The 21,185-nt window shown below is 37.7% G+C and overlaps 2 protein-coding genes across 2 annotated transcripts; one reads left to right on the top strand and one right to left on the bottom strand.

Annotated features, from left to right (window-relative positions):
- The first annotated feature begins 10 nt into the window (after positions 1-10).
- TOMM20L (translocase of outer mitochondrial membrane 20 like) lies at positions 11-7,165 on the top strand. Its single transcript, XM_045810468.1, has 5 exons — positions 11-146; positions 277-320; positions 1,176-1,257; positions 6,037-6,179; positions 7,112-7,165. Exons 1-5 carry the CDS (start codon positions 11-13, stop codon positions 7,163-7,165), a joined length of 459 nt encoding a protein of 152 aa, XP_045666424.1.
- Positions 6,807-20,838, bottom strand: TIMM9 (translocase of inner mitochondrial membrane 9). Its single transcript, XM_045810469.2, has 5 exons — positions 20,711-20,838; positions 18,314-18,398; positions 9,191-9,255; positions 8,715-8,810; positions 6,807-7,755 (listed from the first exon to the last, which is right to left on the bottom strand). The coding sequence occupies exons 3-5, from the start codon at positions 9,227-9,229 to the stop codon at positions 7,621-7,623; spliced, it is 270 nt and encodes an 89-aa protein (XP_045666425.1). The 5' UTR covers positions 9,230-9,255; positions 18,314-18,398; positions 20,711-20,838; the 3' UTR covers positions 6,807-7,620.
- Between the last annotated feature and the right edge of the window lie 347 nt (positions 20,839-21,185).

Raw genomic sequence — 21,185 nt, 5'->3', positions numbered from 1 at the left:
CCGCGGCCGGATGCCCTGCGTCCGCACCGTCCTCGGCCTCCTGGCGGCTCTGGCGGCCTGCGGCGCCGTCGCCTTCCTCGGCTACTGTGTTTACTTCGACCGGAAGCGGCGTGGGGATCCCGCGTTCAGGCGCCGCCTGCGGGACAGTGAGTGCGACCGCGGCGGCGGCGGCGTGGCCGGGCGGGCGGCGGGCCGGCCCACGGGGCGAGGGCTCCGCGGAGCGCACGCGGGCGTCGGGATGGCTCCAGAGCAGCACGTGCCACGTTGTGTTTGCAGAAAGAAGAGCCCAGCAGCAGAAGGCTGAGAGACGGGGCGCCCAGGTGAAGTGCTTAGCGACGCCGAGGTGGCGTTACAGAGAGTAAGCTCCCGCCCGTGCAGATTGTGGCCGGGCCTCAGGGTCCCGGGCTGGCCTGGGAGCAGGCATTTCCCGCCGCCTCTCTGCCCACCCGCGCCCCACCCCGCCCCGCTTACATTCGGCTTAGGTGTCCTTTTGATTGTGTGCTTACAAAAGAGGAGGAAGGAAGAACCCTTTGAGTTTATGAAATGGCTCATCCCATTTTAAAAAGAGAATTCTTGGGGACAGCAAACACAAAACAAGCTTAAGTGACTGGCAGGGGAGTTGATATTTTGGGTCAAGGGTTGTCCACTTTACCTACGTTTAAAGACCAGCCCTGGGCAGGGTACCAGTGGTGACACCATCCTGTGACTCCGGTCACCGTCCTGGGCCAGGCTGAAGCAAACCACAGCGTGCTTCTGAACACCACCAACCGCCCTGCCAACCCCTCGCCATGCCCTTTGCCAAATCGATACACACTGTTACAACCCTAGGCAAGAAAACAGTTTTGCAACCTACAGAACTAGGTGTGTTGTAGTTAATTACAGAAGGATTTCTGCTATGTGTACTTAGGAAGCTGGGTAAAATGCACATGAGAGTTATTACAAGCATCTCGACCTAATTTCAGTATGCCACGGATTTTTTTTAATTGCCTAAAATTGTAATTCCATCTTAAGTAGTTGTTTTAAATATTATAAAGAACAACTGTGTTTATCATACCTCGGACTTAAGAGATTAGGTTCAAGATATGCTTTTTAAATAAAAATTAAATAATTTTGATCAGTAACCCCCTATACCTTACATTCTTTATTCATTGTTAAAAATTTTGTGAATCTTTTAGTTGTGGGATCCAGCAAAGAATGAAAAATTGCAAGAACTTTTTCTGCAAGAGGTACAAATGGGACAACTTTGGTTATCCAGAGGTGAGAATGTAAATATTCTTTTGTAAGCGGTTACTTACGATAATATATGTTGAAAAAATATTTGATATTTGTATGTCAAAAAACTTGGGGCACCTGGGTGGCTCAGTCAGTTAAGCCCACTCTTGATTTCGGCTCAGATATGATCTCAGAGTTGTGAGATTGAGCCTCATGTCAGGCTCCGAGCTGAGTGTGGAGCCTGCTTAAAATTCTCTCCCTCTGCCCCTACTCACCCCTGCTCTCTCTCTCTCTCTCAAAGGAAAAAAAAAAAAACTAGATGTGTTAACCAACTTGCTTTAGGTAGGGAGATTTTCACTTGGTCACATTGTTCATCTCACTATATTATACATAACATTCAGGTTTATGTGGCAGTCTTGGAAATGGGCAGATGGAGAAGCAAAAGCCAAATACAGTAACACTACATTTATTGTCAGGTAAAATTCTAAGTAAATGACTTTTACAAATGACCAAATGTTTTATGAATTAAAACTTAAAAAATTTTGAACTGTTTTATAAAAATTTTCCTGCATTCTTAGAGTATACTTAACACGATTACTTATTTTTGATGATGAAATCATTATAGATGACCATTCTTGTACTGCGTTTAATGTAGTGATGTATGTAGGGGCTACCTTGGACTTAAATGGCCATAAACTGTATTTCGGGTTATAATTTATTGCCACCTAATTCCACACAGTTTTGAGAAGGCTTCCCAATATTGTTAGGTAAAATGATGGTAGATAATATAAATATTTTGTAAATGCTGTATGTAATAATCATACCTTTGTTCTGGTGTTAAATCCTGGAAAGAGGGGCGCCTGGGTGGCACAGCGGTTGGGCGTCTGCCTTCGGCTCAGGGCGTGATCCTGGTGATCCGGGATCGAGCCCCACATCGGGCTCTTCCGCTATGAGCCTGCTTCTTCCTCTCCCACTCCCCCTGCTTGTGTTCCCTCTCTCGCTGGCTGTCTCTATCTCTGTCGAATAAATAAATAAAATCTTTAAAAAAAAAAATAAATAAATCCTGGAAAGAACAATAATTTGTTTTCAGGCTTCTTTTGTAAGGGATGAATGATGTTGCTGGATAAATCAGCATGACACTCATTTTTGTATCTTTTTTTCAAGTGTTGCAAATCTCCTCTCATCACAGTGCCTTAGCTGTTTTTGCTCTTTTGTCTTTTTTGAAAAGATTTTTTCGCCCTGCATTTAAGAGGTAGCGTCCTCCAGAATTTATGAAAACAAAGTCAAAATCCTGGACAACTCATAGCAATACCCAAGATTTTTACTTTAATTCAGTGACTTAATACCATAATAAAGGTTTTGAGAAATGAAAAAAATAAGTCCTTGCACATTAATCATTATAATTGGATGTTTTAGTATTTTATTCAGTACTAATCTTTTCTTCTGGGAAGTTTTATAAACAGGCTAAAAATATCTTTTTTTTTTTTTTAAAGATTTTATTTATTCATTTGACAGAGAGAGACAGCCAGTGAGAGAGGGAACAGAAGCAGGGGGAGTGGGAGAGGAAGAAGCAGGCTCCCAGCAGAAGAGCCCGACGTGGGGCTCGATCCCAGAACTCCAGGATCACGCCCTGAGCCGAAGGCCGATGCTTAACAACTGAGCCACCCAGGCGCCCCAAGGCTAAAAATATCTTAAAAATGACAAATGAATAGTTAGAAATGACTTAAATGATATAAACAGTGATTTTATACAAGATAGTAAAGCATAAACTTCAAGGACCTTCATTTGCACAAGCTTCTTGAAGTTTCTGGGAAGAGTCCTAGCAATTTTGTATTCATAATTTTATATTCTTTTTCTTAAAAAAAGAAATGTCTTTTTTTTTTTGAATGAGACAGAATGACTGTCTCAGTCAGTAGAGCATGTGACTCTTGATCTCGGGGTTGTAAATTTGAACCCACATTGGGGGTAGAGATTACTGAAAAAAAATAAAATCTTAAAAAAAAAAAAGTGCCCTCCCCAATTATATAAACTAGACACCTCACAGGGCACCTGGGTAGCTCATTGATTGAGGTCTGACTGTTGGTTTCCCCTCAGGTCATGATCTCAGCATCTCTCAGCACAGAGTCAGCTTCAGATTCTCTCTCTCCTGCTTGTGTGTGTGCTCTCTCTCTCTCTCTCTCTCTCTCTCTCTCGCAATCAATCAATCAATCAAATCTTGAAAAAAAAAAACTGGGGGCCTCACAGAATTAATTCCTCTGGATTAATTCCTAACTGTGAATACTGCTTGGACATACAGGCAATTAAAATAGTTAAACCCTTTCGCCTTTAACATTTTTTGAATTGGGATAGTAAAATATTTGGAGAGAAAGAGTAGGAATTATAAATAAAAAAACTTATATGATATATTCTTATTCACTTTATGTTTAAAAGCTTTCATGTAATAGTTCGGTTAGACTTAGAGGTGAAGATGTTACAAATATTGAGACAATTAAAACAAAAATTGGTTTTTAAAATTTTTCTCTCTGGAGCGCCTGGGTGGCCCAGTTGGTTAAGGGTCTGTCTTCGGCTCAGGTCATGATCCCAGGGTCCTGGGATCGAGGCCTGAATCCGGCTCCCTGGTGGGTGGGTGTGTGTGTGTGTGTGTCTTCTTCTCCCTGTCTCTCTGCCCCTCCTCCCTGCTTGTGTTCTGTCTCTCAAATAAATAAAATCTTTCAAAAAAATAGAACTTTTACCTCTTAACGGTGATAACACTATTTCTGTGGAACCCTAAATCGATGAATTAGCTCTTTAAGGGTTATGTATGTCCATATTTTACTTCTAATGGAGTTCTCATCTTGGTTGCTTGTTTAAATCCCCACCAAACCCCAAACCAGTTAAATCAGAATCTTGGGGATGGAACCCAGGTGTTAGTATTTTTTAAAACTCTCTAGGTTATTAAAATACACTGTTTGAGAACTAGTGTTCTAATGCAGTAATTTTTCATCTAGTTTTCTGTAATCCCTTCAATTTTCTCCACTCCTCTCTGCACACCCCCAATTTTCATTACTTTGCTGTCAAGTAGTTTAGTCCTATAGCCATCTCATGTCGTTATGTCTACATAGGACCATAGAGCCAATAATTTTGATTGAAATTTCTGATTAGCTGATTTGATTGAATTTATTAGTTGTTTGACTTACTTGATCAAATTGAATATTGTTTTTGTGTCACATTAGCTCTATCAACTTGAGAGGAGGCACTATTTTTTTTTAATTTTTAAAAAAAATTTGAGAGAGAACGGGAGAGCATGAGCAGTGGGGAGGGTCAGAAGAAGGAGAAGGAGACCCCCTGCCACTGAGCAGGGAGCCCGATGGAGGGCTCGGGACCAGGACCCTGAGATCATGACCTGAGCCGAGGGCAGACACTTAACTGACTGAGCCACCCAGGTGCCCCAACAGGAGGCACTATCTTATCTTTCTTTAAAAGGTTTAATACAACCGAGTATTTTGACCTGTGTCATCTCCACAAAGCTGTAATTTTATAATTTAAAATAAACCTTTTAGGGCCACCCGGGTGGCTCAGTCGGTTGTGTCTGACTCTTGGTTTCAGCTCAGGTCATGATCTCAGGGTAGTGAGTTGGAGCCCTGCATCAGACTCTGTGCTCAGCAGGGAGTCTGCTTGAGACTCTCTCTCCCTCTGCCCCCTATCCCCCGGCTTGCGTGCTCTAAAATAAATATTTTTTTTTTAAGATTTTATTTATTTATTTGACGGAGAAAGAACACAAGCAGGGGAGGGGCAGAGGGGAGAGGGAGAAGCGGGCTCCCCACTGAGCAGGGAGCCCAATGCAGGGCCCGGTCCCAGGACCCTGAGATCATGACCCAAGCCGAAGGCAGATGCTGAACCAACTGAGCCACCCAGGCGCCCCTAAAATAATCTTTAATAAAATAAAACTTTTAGTGAAACGCTAGCACAGCATTTCATCTAAGAAATGTCCTTCTCATGGTTTTTCAGTTTAAACTTAATACAGATCTGGGAAGCAATATTTTCTGTCCACCATGCACTTTTCAGATGACCATGTATTTCAACCAATAAATGGGAAATTATGTAACAGCTGAAGAGAGGCAGCACACTGTGGTCTCAAGGTTCAGAAAATTAGGTTCAATTACTAATTTTGGCATTAATTAGTTCTGAATATTTAAATCATTTCACTGACCTTTGCCTGGAATGAAGTAGTGAGACTAAGTGATTCCATGTTATAAACAGAAATTCTGTGATTAAGTTCCATACTACATAAATTTTCATTCTTCATAGCCCATCATCCTAAAATTCATCTTAAAACTACTTAGAAATCAAAGTTCATAAATCTTTTCTTCCCCTACGTATGTAATTTGTTACACTAAACCGTTTCAAACTTTGATAATACAATCTATTTCTTAAGTCTCATTTAGCCAGAACATCAGGTGTTTCCTTTATATTTCTTCAATTACACATGTAGAGTTACAGATAACTTATCTCCTATCGGTAACAGCAGAAGACAACCTTTAAAAAACACTTAATAACCCCCTCTTGTGAACCCACATTGTAGAACACAAACATTTCTAAAGCAAGAGTGCACTTTTTAATAGTAATTTGGGTCATAAAATTATTCATCTTGCAGGTTGATCACAGTGAATCTAATGGGCAGTTCAACATTTTATAGTCTTTACTCTTGTTAAGACTTGTTTACGGAGTCTCTAGTTTGATATGCTTTTTTTTCATTTTAATACTTGGTGCTTTCTTGGTAATTTGTGGAATGTTTATTTGGAAGGACATTAACATTTTGCTTTAAACCTTATCAATCTGTTTCAGGAGAGCATCAGCTGGGGGTTGAACACCTCAGCAATGCCCTTTTAGTGTGTGGACAACCACAGGAACTTCTGAAGGTTTTCAAACACACACTCCCTCCACAGGTATTTGAGATGCTGTTGCACAAAATTCCCCTTATTTGCCAGGTGAGCACATACTTAATTGTCTTTGCTAACTGAACACAGTAAATAGCGATGTTAGGCTTGATTACATAAAAATAGCCAAGTTTGTGTACGGTTGGGAGTTAAAGGAGTACAATTTCTGAATTTTTGGTTGCTTTTCTTGCCTTGTGATGAAACAAGTACAGTGAATTGTATATTTTGTTGAGTCTTATAGATGTTTCAACATTTCAACTTTAAAGTTGTTAATTGTTAATATTTTGTTTTTGTACCTTCTAAGACATAATGATTACTGACTGCAATGTAAACAGAGGCCTGTAAGTTAAATGATATTGTTAGTTAAATGATGTAATACCTTAAAAATTAGATGTAATACAGAAAACTATAATTTATCAAAGCAGAATAATTCTTTTGGCTTCAAATATGACAAAACATAGAAATCACTTTGGTAATGGAAACATAGGCTAATTTAAATTAGTGTTCTCTTAAGTGCAAGTTTAGATTGATACCAAATGAAATCCACTCATAAGCCAATTTACTAGTGGGTGTTAGTCTACTTAACATTTACCAATTTCTTGGTATATTTTTATATCAACTAGAATTTCCTGCAGATGCTTGGATTTGTTTAGGATTCATTTAGCCATAAGACACTACTTTAACTTCGGTTCACTTTTTATTGCACTGATCACATGTCACGGCTGAGAATACACTGTATAATGTTGGACTGGCTCAGAGTCATTCATATTGGACTCAGCTTTTGAACAAAACAGTCTCCACTAGAGCATAATAGTCAACTCTTACACATTCCCCAGGTAGTCTCAGATGGGATGTTTCCTGTAGACATATGAAAAATATGGCTAGGACACAAATGTATAATGCCCACCCTGACACAAGAAGGGAGGCAAGAAACTATCGTGCGTTGAAATGATTAGCAAGTAACTATTTTATGTATTTACCAGCAATTTGAGGCAGACATGAATGAACAGGAATACTTGGAGGATGATCGTGATTGAAAAACATTTCAACGTATCCACAGTCCAGTCAGAACACTATGGTACTTTATATATAATATAAACAACTGCTCAGTGGTATTTCCATTTATTTAACTTTTAGTAATAAAAAATTGTTTCTATCTCATACATGATTGACACATATTTTGCTTTAAAATTAACAGTCACAATTGAAGAAACAATGGTTTATTTTTCTAATGAAATTACCAAGCTGCTGAATCTTAAGGCCTCAACAAATGTTGCATCTTATTATTTTCATTGAACAATAAGACCTCCTATTTTGATTATTCTCGGTAAATAGCAATTTTGTTTCTCCAGTTGTTTCCATTTGCCAAAATCATGACAGACAGTTTAATGTGGTGGCTACTGCTTTCAGGGGATTCTATCAGACGAATCCTCATTTCCATCACAACAGCTGCTGGCAATCTTTCATCAAAAGTCCATCCATCAGGACTTCTCTATCGTGGTTGTCCAAGAAGTCCTGCTTTGGCTGCCAGGGCTTCATTCTGCTGAATATGATATTCCTGAAATCTCATGGATATTCTTTGTGTCATTTTTAAATACTTCTGTAAGCAATGTTCGGAACAGGTGGTCTAGAAATAAAAAGAGAAGATCCAAGAGGCAACAAAGAACTATTAATTTTTAAAAAGTGCACGTATTCTAAATGAACAACCAACGGGTATTTTTCTTTTCTTTGCATACATGAGAACTAAATGGTATGAATGAGTAGCAAGTGACCATAGCTTTCAATTCTTAGTTTTATCCACTTATAAGAATTAATATATACTGAATGCCTACCAGTTTGTAAGCACTAAAAACAATGGTATGTCCCTGCCTTTTCCAGCCCTCATTCTGATTGTTAAAACAGAGGCCCAGGAGTAAGTTTGTTCCTTTTTATGAGAAACTCCATTCCACACATTCTTAACTTTCAACATTTCTTTTTAACAATATTATACTTAGCATTTTTCAAGCTTTGTCATTTATTTAACAAGGACTTGTTGATTGCTGGTTATATGTTCTTGGCATGAATGTTGATCAACATCTTACAATGGAGGAAGTTTATGTCACTTTTAGCCAATATATAGATGTTTTGATGAGGCTACTGAAAGTTAAGATTTCTCATAGGATTGAGTTTTCAGAGTCCACCTATATTCAAGCTCTGCTTTTTCCAAAATTAACTTGAGTTGTCAGCATCAGATAGAAGAGCCATATCAAGTTTCTCTAGCCAGGCCATCTTGACTGAAAGCTACTTAGCAAGAATCCTTGCTACGGAATGGTAATTCAGCAAGCCCTAGGCATCTGATCAAAAAAATAAAAATAAAATAAAAATAAAATCTGCCATGTTACAGTAAAAATGACTGTCTTATTAAATTTGGGATCATTAAATTCAATCCCATGGGTCCCTGACTGCTTCAGTTCCTCTGAGCAATGGAACATACTAAGTAACCCAAACTCCTGTAATAACTAGGAACAAGGAAAATGGTTAGAGGCATCCCATTTCTATTGTTTACCACAAGCTTAGAGAATTTTTAGTGGGCAACGCTTTTCATACCTCTTCAGGTTTCACTTCTCTTGTTGTGAAGTCTTTAACGCAATCCAAAAAGCAGGTTTCTGTAAGTTTATTGTAGGTTCCAAGAAATTCCTTAAACTATGAACAAATCAGAACATACTTTAATATTTGGTTTTTTAAAACAAAGATGTTTTGAGACTTTAATTACTGATGTTTTATATTTGGGGAAAATACCCTGTAATACTTGAAATCAACAGTTCTTTCACTGACTCAGTTGGGCATAATATGACCTGTATGGTATGATCTACAAAATATAGTCCAGTTTTCTAGCTGAATATTTATTCGTTCCTGGGTATCTGTCAAATTATCTGAAAAATAAATATGTTTCATATCATTTAAAGCTCATTTTTAGAAATGAAATATGAAGTTATTTTGTGAGATCAATGACTGACATGGTTGCACCCAGTTATGCCTTAAATTTTTTGCAAAATTCTTTTTTGTTAATTGTAATACCTTACCTGTTTTATCTGATCAGATTCTGGTATTTGTGCAGCCATATTCTATTGGTATGTTTATTAGTCACCTGATTTAAAAATTAAGAAAAAGTTTGTCAGTCCATGAACAAATATTTTTAGGCTAGGTAAAGAGTTAGGTAATTAAAACAAGAATAGTTCATGAAAAGAAATGAAACAAAGTTTACCTGAAATTACTGTTCTTCTTTTATAAATTTCTAACAGAGTATGTAATTATATTCCCCCCTCCCCTCACAATCCCCCAGGGTCATTAATGGCATCGAAGAACCCTACAGTTTACAGAATTAGATTTTTTAATGCTGGCTATGGGCCCCAAAGGCCCCCTCTAAGTCTCCAGTTTTAAGACAGCTTGCTCTGTTATCTTGTAAGGTTACTTGCTAAAGCCTCATTCCTAGTGGAGTTCTAAGGGAAACCAAGAGATCTCTGGTGTCTTCCTGCAAGTACTTAAGTTTAACTATTCCACTGGTTGCTAATGTAACTTTGACCTGTGATAATAATGATTCTTTTACTATCTCTACATAAATACAAAGTTTCTATTAATTGTTAATAAACACCATTGATGTGGGGCGCCTGGGTGGCTCAGTCGGTTAAGCTCAGACTTGTGATTTCGGCTCAGGTCATGATCTCATGGGCTGTGGGATCGAGCCCCACATGGAGCTCCATGCTCAGTGGGGAGTCTCCTTAAGATTCTCCCTCCCTCTGCCCCCCCCATAATGCGCTCTCTCTCAAAAAAAACAAAAAAATACACATAAGAAAAAGACATTAGTACAGTACTGTAAAAAATCTGCATTTAAGTAGACCGGTATAGTTCAAACCTGTGTTGTTGTTTAAGGGTCAACTGCATATGTTTTTACCATACAAACTACCTGAAAAATACCAACAATTAACTGAAGCTCTCAATTTTTCAAGTATTGCTGTGCTGTTATAAAATACCACTAACCAGGGGTACCTGGGTGGCGCAGTCCTTAAGCGTCTGCCTTCGGCTCAGGGCGTGATCCCGGCATTCTGGGATCGAGCCCCACATCAGGCTCCTTGCTGGGAGCCTGCTTCTTCCGCTCCCACTCCCCCTGCTTGTGTTCCCTCTCTCACTGGCTGTTTCTCTCTCTGTCAAATGAATAAATAAAATCTTTAAAAAAAAATACCACTAACCAAAGAGACAGAAGATTCTATATTATACAGTGCACTTTAGGACTTGTGCTTCTGGAAAGATGGAACAAGAGATGTGTTTTTCCCTGTTCTTCAAACTAAGTACAACTAAAAACCCTGGACATGACACATAAAATACCTGTAAGACTCTAAAAGGTGGAGAGAAGGAAGTGTATTGGCCAGGGCCCTTGGGACCTGAGAAACAAAACAGTGGGGAATTTCTCTTTTTCTCTCTTTTTTGTCTTCTATATCACAGAGTTGGAGCTGAGGAAGCCAGCAATCTGCAGTTGCCAATGGGCACAGTCAAAACCCCCCATCTCCCCAAAGCTGGCCCTCTTTAGCCAAAGGGCCAGGAAAGGGAAGCCTATAAGATAGAAAACTTTCAAACAGTGACTGTGTACTTCAGGCAAACAAAAACACTGCGACCTGCACCCCCCATCCACCCACATCAACATAAGCCAAGTTAGGAGCCTAGACTTTCAGTCCCCCACAATTCAGAGAAGGGAGATTAGGAAGCAGGGACTTTTCATCCTTAGTGGGCATTCATGAGGGCTCCCCCACCCCAACAACCATCAGTGGGAACAGCATGAGGAGCCTGGACTTCTACCTCAATTGGCAGTAATGAGGTACCTTTCTTTCTCCCCTCTGGGTGGTATCAAAAGAGGCCTCTTTGAGATTCAAGGCTTGCATTACTGTTCCATGGTAATTAGTTCACCTACCTTCTTCTGGTGTCAATGGAGACCACGTGGGGAGCAGTAATGAGGCACTCCAGTCCCTCTCAGCCAGGGTGATACTAATGGAGGCCTGCTAGAGAGCCGTAATTCCTACTCCTGCCCAGCAGTATGAGGAGCACACCACCTCCCATACACCTTAAGTGACAGGGTGAGGCACCTGGACTTCTATCCTACACCTAGTAGTAATGAGGTAGCATGCCCCCTCCGCTACTTCTGCTAATGAAGCAGTGGCAAAAGGCGTCAGCTAGAAAAGAAGATTTAAACAAGATCTAGAGCCTCATAACACAATACACAAAATGTCCAAGTTCCAATAAAAAAATCAATCATCATACCAAAGACTAAGAAAATCTTAAACTGAATGAAAAAAGACAATATATACCCAATACTGAGATGACAGATTCAGAATTATCTGACAAAGATTTTAAAACGGCTATTATAAAAAATACCCCAAGGAGCAGTTACGAATATGCCTGAAACAAACAAGATATTAGAAGAACCAAATGGAAAGCTTAAGAACTGAAAAATTAAATAACCAAAATAAACTGAACAGATAGCATCAATAGCAGAATGGGGGACAGAGGAAGCAATCCACAAACCAGAAGATAGAAAATAGAATTGAGTAACAGAAAAATATAATGAAAAAAATGAACAGAGTACCAGGAACCTATATGAATGTAACAAAAGATCAAATATTTGTTCCAACAGAGTCCTGGAAGAAGAGGAGAAAAGAGCAGGGCTGTAAAAGTACTGAAGAAATAATGGCTGAAAACTCCCCAAATTTGGCAAAAGAGATAAATTTATAGATCCAAGAGAAGCTGAATGAATGCCAAAGAGCATAAACACAAAGAAATCTACATCAAGATAAAGCACAGCCAAGCATCTAAAAACTAAAGACAAAAAGTTTTGAAAGTAGCAAGTGAAAAAGTGACATCTTACCTACAGGGGGAAGACAATTAGGATGACGTCAGTCAAGCCAGTACCTGTATCTAGAAAAAATACACTTCAGGAATGAAGGGGAAATCAAGACATTCTCAAATGAAGGAAACTAGAATTTGCTGCCAGCTGACCTACCCTAAAAGAAGAATTCAAGTTCTAAACAGAAAGGAAATGATAATACGAGACTTGGAACATCAAGAAGGAGGAAAAACAGAGTAATAACAAATATGAGTAAGTACAATACACTTTCCTTCTCTTCTTAAGTGTCCTGTTTGACAGTTGAAGCAAAAATTATAAAATAAAACTGTCTAATGTTGTTTTAAATGTATATTAATAAATATGGTGAAGGTACAAGGAGGTAAGGTTTCTACACTTCACTGAAACTGGTGTTGACACCTTTAGACTGTGATAAGGTATTTAAGTATCATATAGTACCTAGAACAATCACTAAAAAGGATACATAAGGAAACATACTCAAAAATACTATAGATAAATCGAAATTCCAAAATATATTCATGAAATCCATGGAGAGGCAAGAAAAAGAGAAAAACAGAACAGAAAATAAAAAATATCAAATTTAAGACCTAATAAATAATTACATTAAATATAAGTGGTCTCAATAATCAATTAAAAAAGACTGGTGGAATGGGTTAAAAAACATTACCAACTATATGATGTCTCTAGGAAATTTACTTCAAATATAATGATACAGACAGGTTGAAAATGAGAGAAAAAGATCTATCATGCAAACAATCAAAAGAAAATAGTGGATATATTAATACCAGACAAAGTAGATGTCAGAGCAAAGGAAATTACAAGACAGAAAGGGACTTTAAGGATTAATCTACCAAGAAAACATAGCAATCCTAAATGGATATGCACCAAACACAAGAGAGTTGCAAAATACACAGAGCAGAACTGAAAGCAGAAAGAGACAGATATAGTTGAGGACTTCAACATTCTTCTCTCAACAATCAATAGAACTAGAAAGAAAATTTACAAGGATACAGAAAAAAAACCACTATCAACCCACAATCCACATTTAACCCAACAGCACAGATTACACATTTTTATCAAGTGCCCATGGAACACAGACCAGGATAAACCATATATCCTGGGCCATAAAACTAGCCTCAACAAATTTAAAAGAACTGAAATTATACAGAATGTGTTCTCTGGCCACAATAAAATCAAACTGGAACTCCTAACAGAAAGATAACAGGAAAATCTCCAAATATTTGGGAAATAAACTACTTCTAAGTAATCCATGGGTCAAAGAGGAAGTCTCAAAGAAAAAAAAATTATTGAACTGAATGAAACTGCAAATACAACACATCAAAATTGGTGGGACACAGCTAAATCAGAGTGAAGAGGAAAACTGACAACTAAATGCATATAATAGAGAAAAATAAAGGTCTCAAATTCACAATCTAAACTTTCACTTCAAGCACCTAGAAAAAGAACAGAATAAACCCAAAGCATGTAGAAGGAAGGAAATTATAAAGAGCAGAAGTTAATGAAAATGAAAACAAGTGCAACAAAAGTCAATAAAACAACGAGCTGGTTCTTTGAAAAGATTATAACAGACAAACCTCTAGCAAGAGTAATAAAAAAAAATCACATTATCATTTAAAGGAATGAAACACGACATATCACCATAGACCCTGCAGACATCAAAAGGATAATAGCACAACAACTCCAATATATAGAAATATAACAACTTATTTATGAATTTAGTATTATCTAAATCTCAAAACCACAGTACACAGAAGAAAATTATAGAAAATATCCTCATAAATTAGACATAAAAATCCTGGACAAAATAATAGCAAATGTAATTCAGCAATATATAAAAATAATTATACACCTTGAATAAGTGGAGTTTACTCCAGAGATGGAGGACTGGTGAAGTATTTGGAGAAAAATCATGAGATCATGTCAATTGATACGGAAACAGCATTTGACAAATTCAACACCCATTCATGATAAAAACTCTCTGAAAATAAGGAAAAGAGAACTTCAACTTGATAATGAGCATCTACAAAAAACTGTAGTTAATGGTGAAACACTATTTTCCCCTAAGATTATGAGCAAGGCAGGGTATCTGCTCTTACCACTCTTAATATACTGCTGGAAGTTCTACCCAGTGCAGTAAAGCAAGAAAAGGAAATAAGACATACAGACTGTAAAGGAAGAAAATAAAATTGTATCTCTTTGCAGATGACATAATTGTGAACATAGAAAATCCCAAGGGATCTACAAAGAAACTCTTAGAACTAGTAAGTTCAGGAAAGTCACAGGATACAAGATAAGCATGCAAAAAATCAATTCTATCTCTATATACTTGCAGTGAACACTGAAGACACTGAAAAGTACAGTACCATTAATCACTCAAAAAAAATTTAGGGATAAATCAAACAAAGCATGTACAAGACTTATCTGCTGAAAACTACAAAATGCTGATGAAAAAAATCAAAGACCTAAATAAACGGAGAGACTTACTGTGTTCATGGACAGAAAAATTCAACATAGAAAGGATGTCCAGTTTCTCAAAATTAACAAAAAATTAATTGCTTAATGCAATTCCTATCAAGGTCCCAGGAAGACTTCTTGTAAATATAGATGAGATTATTTTAAAATTTATATTAGAAAGCAAAGGGACTAAAATAGCTAAAACAAATTTTAAAAAAAGAATAATAAAATGAGGGAAATCAGTCTACCTGATTTAAAGACTTATTACAGAGCTACAGTAATCAGTATTGTGTGCTATGGGTGGAGTAGCAGACACATAGATCAATGGAAAAGAACAGAGAACCCAGAATTCAAATATGCCCAACTGATTTTTAGTAAAGGGACAAAAGCAATGAAATGAAGGATAGCCTTTTCATCAAATGGTACTAGAACAATTGTATATCCAAAAGAAAAAATTTAACCTCAAACTGAGTCTCTCATTTATGTATGACTTATATAAAAATTAACTCAAAATGGATCAGGAACTTAAATGTAAACATAAAATACTACAATTTATAGTGACAACACCAAATGCTGGTGAGTATGTGGAAAAACTGGATCACTCAGATATTCCTAGTAGTAATGTAAAATCGTATAGCTACTCCAGTAAACAGTTGGGCAGTGTCTTAGAAAGTTAAATATGTAACTACCATATGACCCGGTAATTGTATTCCTTGGCATTTATCAGAGAAATGAAAACTTATAGTCACACAAAAACCTGTACGTGAATGTATGTGGAAGCTTTCTTTGTAACAGTCAAAAACTGGAAACCACCCAAATGTTCTTCAGTAGGTGAATGGAAACTGGTACACCAGTACCATGGAATACTACTCAGCCATAAAAAAGGAAGGAGTTATTGATGCATGAAAATTGGATAAATCTCTAGAGAATTATGCTGAGTGAAAAAAAGGCAATTCCAAAATGTTATACACTATATAATTTATATTACATTCATGAAATGACAAAATTAAAGAAATGGAGAATATTAGTGATTGTCAGGGGTTAAGGAGGGGATATAGGTAGGAGGGAAGTGAGTATTGCTATAAAAAGGCAAAATGAAAGACTTCTGTAATGGAAATGTTCTGTATCTTGACTGTATCATTAATATCCGGATTGTGATAGTATGATGTTTTGTAATACGTTACCACTGTGGAAAACTCGGTAAAGGCACAAGGTATGTCTACATTTTTTCCTACAACTGAATGTGAATCTATAACAATTTCAAAATAAAAAGTTTAATATAAAAAAAATGAAGTTGTCCAGCTGTCTAATCCCTGCTGAATAACAAGATGCAGTGGGCAGTATAGTTAAGTGTTAGCAAACGCTCAGAACTAGAGTTCTTTTGGCTTCTCATTCAAAAAACAGCCTGAAAAGATCCAAGAACTGGTCAAATACTTGTGAAAATAGGTGTTAAATGAAACACTGTTTTGTGGGAACTTAAAAAATACAAGGGCAGTTACCCTGAAGATACAAATGTAGCGATCTGAAGGGGCACCCACACCCCAATGTTTATAGCAGCAATGTTGACAATAGCCAAACTATGGAAAGAGCCCAGATGTCCAAAGACAGATTAATGGATAAATTAGATGTGGTGTATATATATATACAATGGAATATTATGCAGCCATCAAAAAATGAAATACTGCCATCTGCAATGATGTAGATGGAAGTAAAGGGTATTATGCTAAGTGAAATAAGTCAATTAGAGAAAGAATTATCATATGATCTCACTGGTATGTGGAATTTAATAAACAAGGCAAAGGATCATAGGGGAACACAGGAAAAAAAGGAAACAAGAAGAAACCAGAGAGAGAGACAAACCATAAGGAGACTCTTAACCTCAGGAAACAAACTGAGGGTTGCTGGAGTGGAGGGGGGTTTGGAGGGATGGGGTGGCTAGGTGATGGACAGTGGGGAGGGTATGTGTTGTGGTGAGTGCTGTGTATTGTGAAAGACTGATGAATTACAGACCTGTACCCCTGAAACAATACATTATATGTTAATAAAAATAAATTTCAGGATGTCCTCCAGAAACATTAAAAAAAAAAAAGAAACCAGAGAGGGAGACAAACCATAGGAGACTCTTATCATAGGAAACAAACTGAGGGTTACTGGAGAGGAGGGGGGGCCCAGGGATAGGGTAACTGTGTAATAGACATTGGGGAGGGTATGTGTTGTAATGAGCATTGGGTATTATGTAAGATTGATGAATCACAGTCCCTACCCCTGAAACAAATAATACTATTATATGTTAATTAACTGAATTTAAGTAAGTAACAATAAGTAAAATTAAAAAAATACAAGGGCAATAAAACCTATATTACGGAACAATAGGCCTCTAGCTGAAATGACAAAAGTTCATCCATAAGATCATGAGCCTTCTGAATTATTGAATTGTATAGTACATTCACTGTACTTCAGGATACTGGTGTTTGTACACCTTACACCAAAAACGAAAACAGATCTGATTTTCTTACTTATAAAAACCTTAGAAATTTGCATGTTCACTGATTGTGGTGTCAAAATCCTGTTCTTTTTCCTATTCCTATCCTTTTATTTCTTCAGGTTAAAATTCATATATAATCACTTTTTAACTAGAGTTCAGAAAGGCAGAAGGTATGAAATCTTTAAATGTTAAGTTTCAGAGACTGGTAACGCTGTACTGACTCTACCCCACCTGCCCCTTAGTATACAACTCATGGTGACAAATGACGGTTGTTATTGGGAAGTCTTTGACAACAAATAAATGAGAAGTGCCCCAAATGTTCTTGGTATGAATTCTATTTAAAAATTATTTTCTTGGGGGGGGGCGCCTGGGTGGCTCAGTCAGTTGAGTGTTAAGACTCTTGGTTTTGGCTCAGGTCATGATCTCAGGGTTGTGAGATCAAGCCCCGTATCTGGCTCTGTGCTGAGTGTGGAGTCTGCTTCAGATTCTCCCTCCCTCTGCCCCTACCCCCACTTGTGTGCATGCTCTCTCTCTCTCTCTCAAATAAATGGATAAATAAAATCTCTAAAAAATATATATATATATTTTCTTGGTATTTTTAATATACAGTCATTAATAGTATATATCTCTTCCTTTAAAGTTTATCATATTATGACTAATCTATTTAAGAATTGGAAAAAAAATAGTTCTATTCCATACCCCTATGTTAACATTATGATTTTCTCTAGTCATTCAATTATATATATATATATATATATATATATGTTTTTTTTTTTTCAAATATCTTCCCAGACCTACAACTGATTCGTTTTCTCAAGTCCGTCTAAGTCTCCAAAGCTCTTCTCTGTAGTCACCAATATCAAGATTATGGTATACTTAATTATAAGCACTTGTTTCTAGAAAATATTGGAGATAACTGAGTGAATGATTTTCATATTTAGTTGCTAGTTTGGGGTCTTTTAAGTCTTGGGGCATTGTATTTTACAGTTATTTAATACTAAATTGTGCTGACTGACAAAGTCCAATAGCCACACAAACCACCTGATGGTGAAAACAGGTAGAAGCAATGTGGCTGCCCTTTGATTTAGTCCTAGTTTTCAGCTATTACAGCAAATGTTTGTTATTGTAGAAGCAAATATCCTATCAGAGGTTATCTTATGGTTATATCCCTGAAACCTGCAGAGGGAAGGAAAGGGTAAGAAAGTTCTAGAATCTTTGGCTTAGGTCTTGGGAATGATCATAACAATGCTAAGTTATTTTTGTGTCAAACAAAATATATAATAAAACTAGTGAACTTAAGAGTAAAGAGAAATCTTATCAGTCATCAATTCAAACCTTTTCTGATGCATGAGTTTCCTTTTGTTCTGGAAAATTAGTTGTCCGACCTTTGCTTCAATGTCTCCAATGACTGATTTCTTACCTGAAAAATGAGGGGATTACAATATAACTACTGAGAGGCCTCTTCAAGCTCTAAGTCTATTTGATGAAATCTAAACTTGTTGGCTAAATTGTTTTCAATAAATGAAATTAGTTTCCTCAATCTATTCTGAGGTTACAATTCCTTAGCATATGTGTTATATGTATTAAGAAGTACTTAACATCCTAATCTTTCCAGGTAGTATGTTTAGGTAAACACACAAGGACAAACAATTCCCAGAAATTTCTGAAAACAAAACAACCAAAGGACTAGGATGTGACAAGGGAGATGCCCTCCATTTCTTTTTTGGAATCACATGCAGATTTGTACCAGGTCTGGAGCCAAATTTCTAATACTGTTCAAACTTAGTTTACAATAAGTGATTTTTCTGATGTCCTTGGCCATTATCACAGTAATCGACCCTAGTCTCTGCATGACTGGTACTGGTAATTGGTAATCTTGTGATTCAGGCAAGGATCATGAATGAATGATAAAACTACGGGGTGAAAGGTAGTTGGGGATTAGGATATATCCATGGTCTTAAAGTATCTCCATAGGTTACCACCAAAGGAAAACAGTCCCTTTACATTGAAAAGATAGGCAATCATCACCATAACCAATAGAGACACAGTATCAACTATGTAGTATTCTTGCCAAAAGTGTCTGATCTGATTCTGATCATGAGGAATAACTAGGAAAATCCACAATGTGGAACAATTGGTAAGACAACTAGACTAGTCTTTTTAAAAAGTTAGTCATAAAGAAAAGGGATAGAAAGGCTGTTCTGGATTAAGTGACTAAGAGTCATGACAACTAAACAATGTGTGAACTCTGGACCTTGAATCAAAAAAAATTTTTCTGAGTTAAAAATAAAGACATTTTTGGGATAATTGGAGAAATCTGAATGTTACCTTATTAGGTATGATAATCTTACTGTGGCTATGTAATAGATTGTTCTTAAGAAGATACATGCTGAAGAAATTAGGGTTAAAGGTCATGTCTGAAACTTACTTGCAAACCAGTCAGCAAAAAAAGTATCTATTTATATATGTATATATGGAGATATGAGAGTGGGAAAGAGGAAGTAAATAAGATGTTAACAGCAACACAAAAGAAATGTAAGAAAATTTTGTGAGCCATATTTTTTGTTTCAGGGCTATCATTGTCTTTGATAGGTCAGATGTCTAAATTGATCTGAACTTGTCTGATACAAAATAGGGCTCTGGCACATGTCCCTTTGCTTTAGATTATCTGCAGCAGGTTTAATGAATTATGTCTGATTAACTGGCAACCCCAACTCAGCTTACTACTAATCAGGGCAAAAAATATTTGTGAAAGATTACTGCTTTTGGTTTTAAAGCATGGCTTCCAGGCCTGAAGAGTGAGCCTCTGAGCACTGGACTAGATGGGGGCAAGACTACTTGGGTTTTAACCCCAGGTCTGATATGAAAGGGGTTTGTAAGATCCAAATCAAATCATTTATTTAAGTCATTTTAATAAGTTTCTATGCCTACCCTCACACCTTACAGACTACAGACGGAAGGTCACTTTTCTTTCATATTTAAGTTTCAGCTAGAAAATAAGGGAGTTAAGCTATCTTCAAAGTCTCTGACATTGTTTTATCTTTTAATTCACCTACATTATAAAACAAATTGTGAACAAACAGGTACCTAGGAGCCCAATAATGAAGAGAGAAATGTAACTGACATAAGAAATAATGACAGAAATGTTATCAAGAATAATTAAAAGGTTCTCCAAAGCTAAGCCCCTAAGGTCCCTTTTAAAATTTTTCTATGAAAGTAGACAGATGAGATGCAGAAATAAACTGTTATTTAACTTTAACAGCAGATTACATTTTTTTGTTTTGATTAATTAAAAAAAAAACCGTTAGTAATGCGTGAAGGGAAACGTTTAAATAGTGCGTCCTCAAAAATCAGCAAATCAGATAAGGGGTGTGGGGTCATGGTATTGTCTAAAGATTTTTCAGTTAAAGGCGGGTCTCCTGTCAGCTCAAGGTCACCGCGTGGATGCTTTACATTTAACTCAGTTTCCCAAAACAAGACCCCGACTCCCCAAACCCGGATTGGGGATGGCTCAGAGGTTCAAATTCCGACCCTCGCCCCAGTGATGCGGTCCCTGGGCAGCTCCCAAACCCTCTCTGGGACGCGCTGCCGGTCTCCGCAACCCCCCCCCCCCCCCCGGTCCCACGTACACGCGGCGGCCTCCTCCAGAGATCCCGCCACCTTCCCGGAGCGTAACCTGTTGCCCCCCGCCTGGGAACCCGGGATTCTAAGGGCAGAGAAAAGAAACCATACTTAAACACAGGCTCTCGCATCCGACACCAGTGCGAGGCTGGGGGGGCTGCGCTGCCAGTCGAGCCTAGGGGCGGAGGGTCTGGGTCAGGGCGGGCGCCGCAGCCGCTGGATGGGAGAGAACACGTGGGAGAGGCTATGTCACATAGCCCTTAGACTTTAAGACGCGGATTCGTTACAACGCAAGGAACTCTGGGGGAAAAACCGCTATCTTCAGTGAATTCTAAAATTCTCTAAGGATTAAGTTTTGTAATTGCATGCTTAGTCGTCTCTATTCTTGACTTCTACACTACCATCCACCCGAATCTGTCGAGAGTTTTTCTAAAACTAATTTACTTAATCCCAGGTCCCTAACGGTCTTCAGGAGCTACACTGTAAACAGTCCCTAGTCAACAGGAGTGGTATTGCCAGTTAGGTCGGGACCTATGCGGGCCTCCGATGAGAATTTCCAGTTTCATTCAATGTTGAGGTCTTGTGG

Source organism: Ursus americanus, chromosome 26 (genome assembly GCF_024610735.1).
Source record: "Ursus americanus isolate L20-20 chromosome 26, mUrsAme1.1.p, whole genome shotgun sequence".
NCBI classification, from domain to species: domain Eukaryota; kingdom Metazoa; phylum Chordata; class Mammalia; order Carnivora; family Ursidae; genus Ursus; species Ursus americanus.
This window is presented reverse-complemented; position numbering and strand designations above follow the sequence as displayed.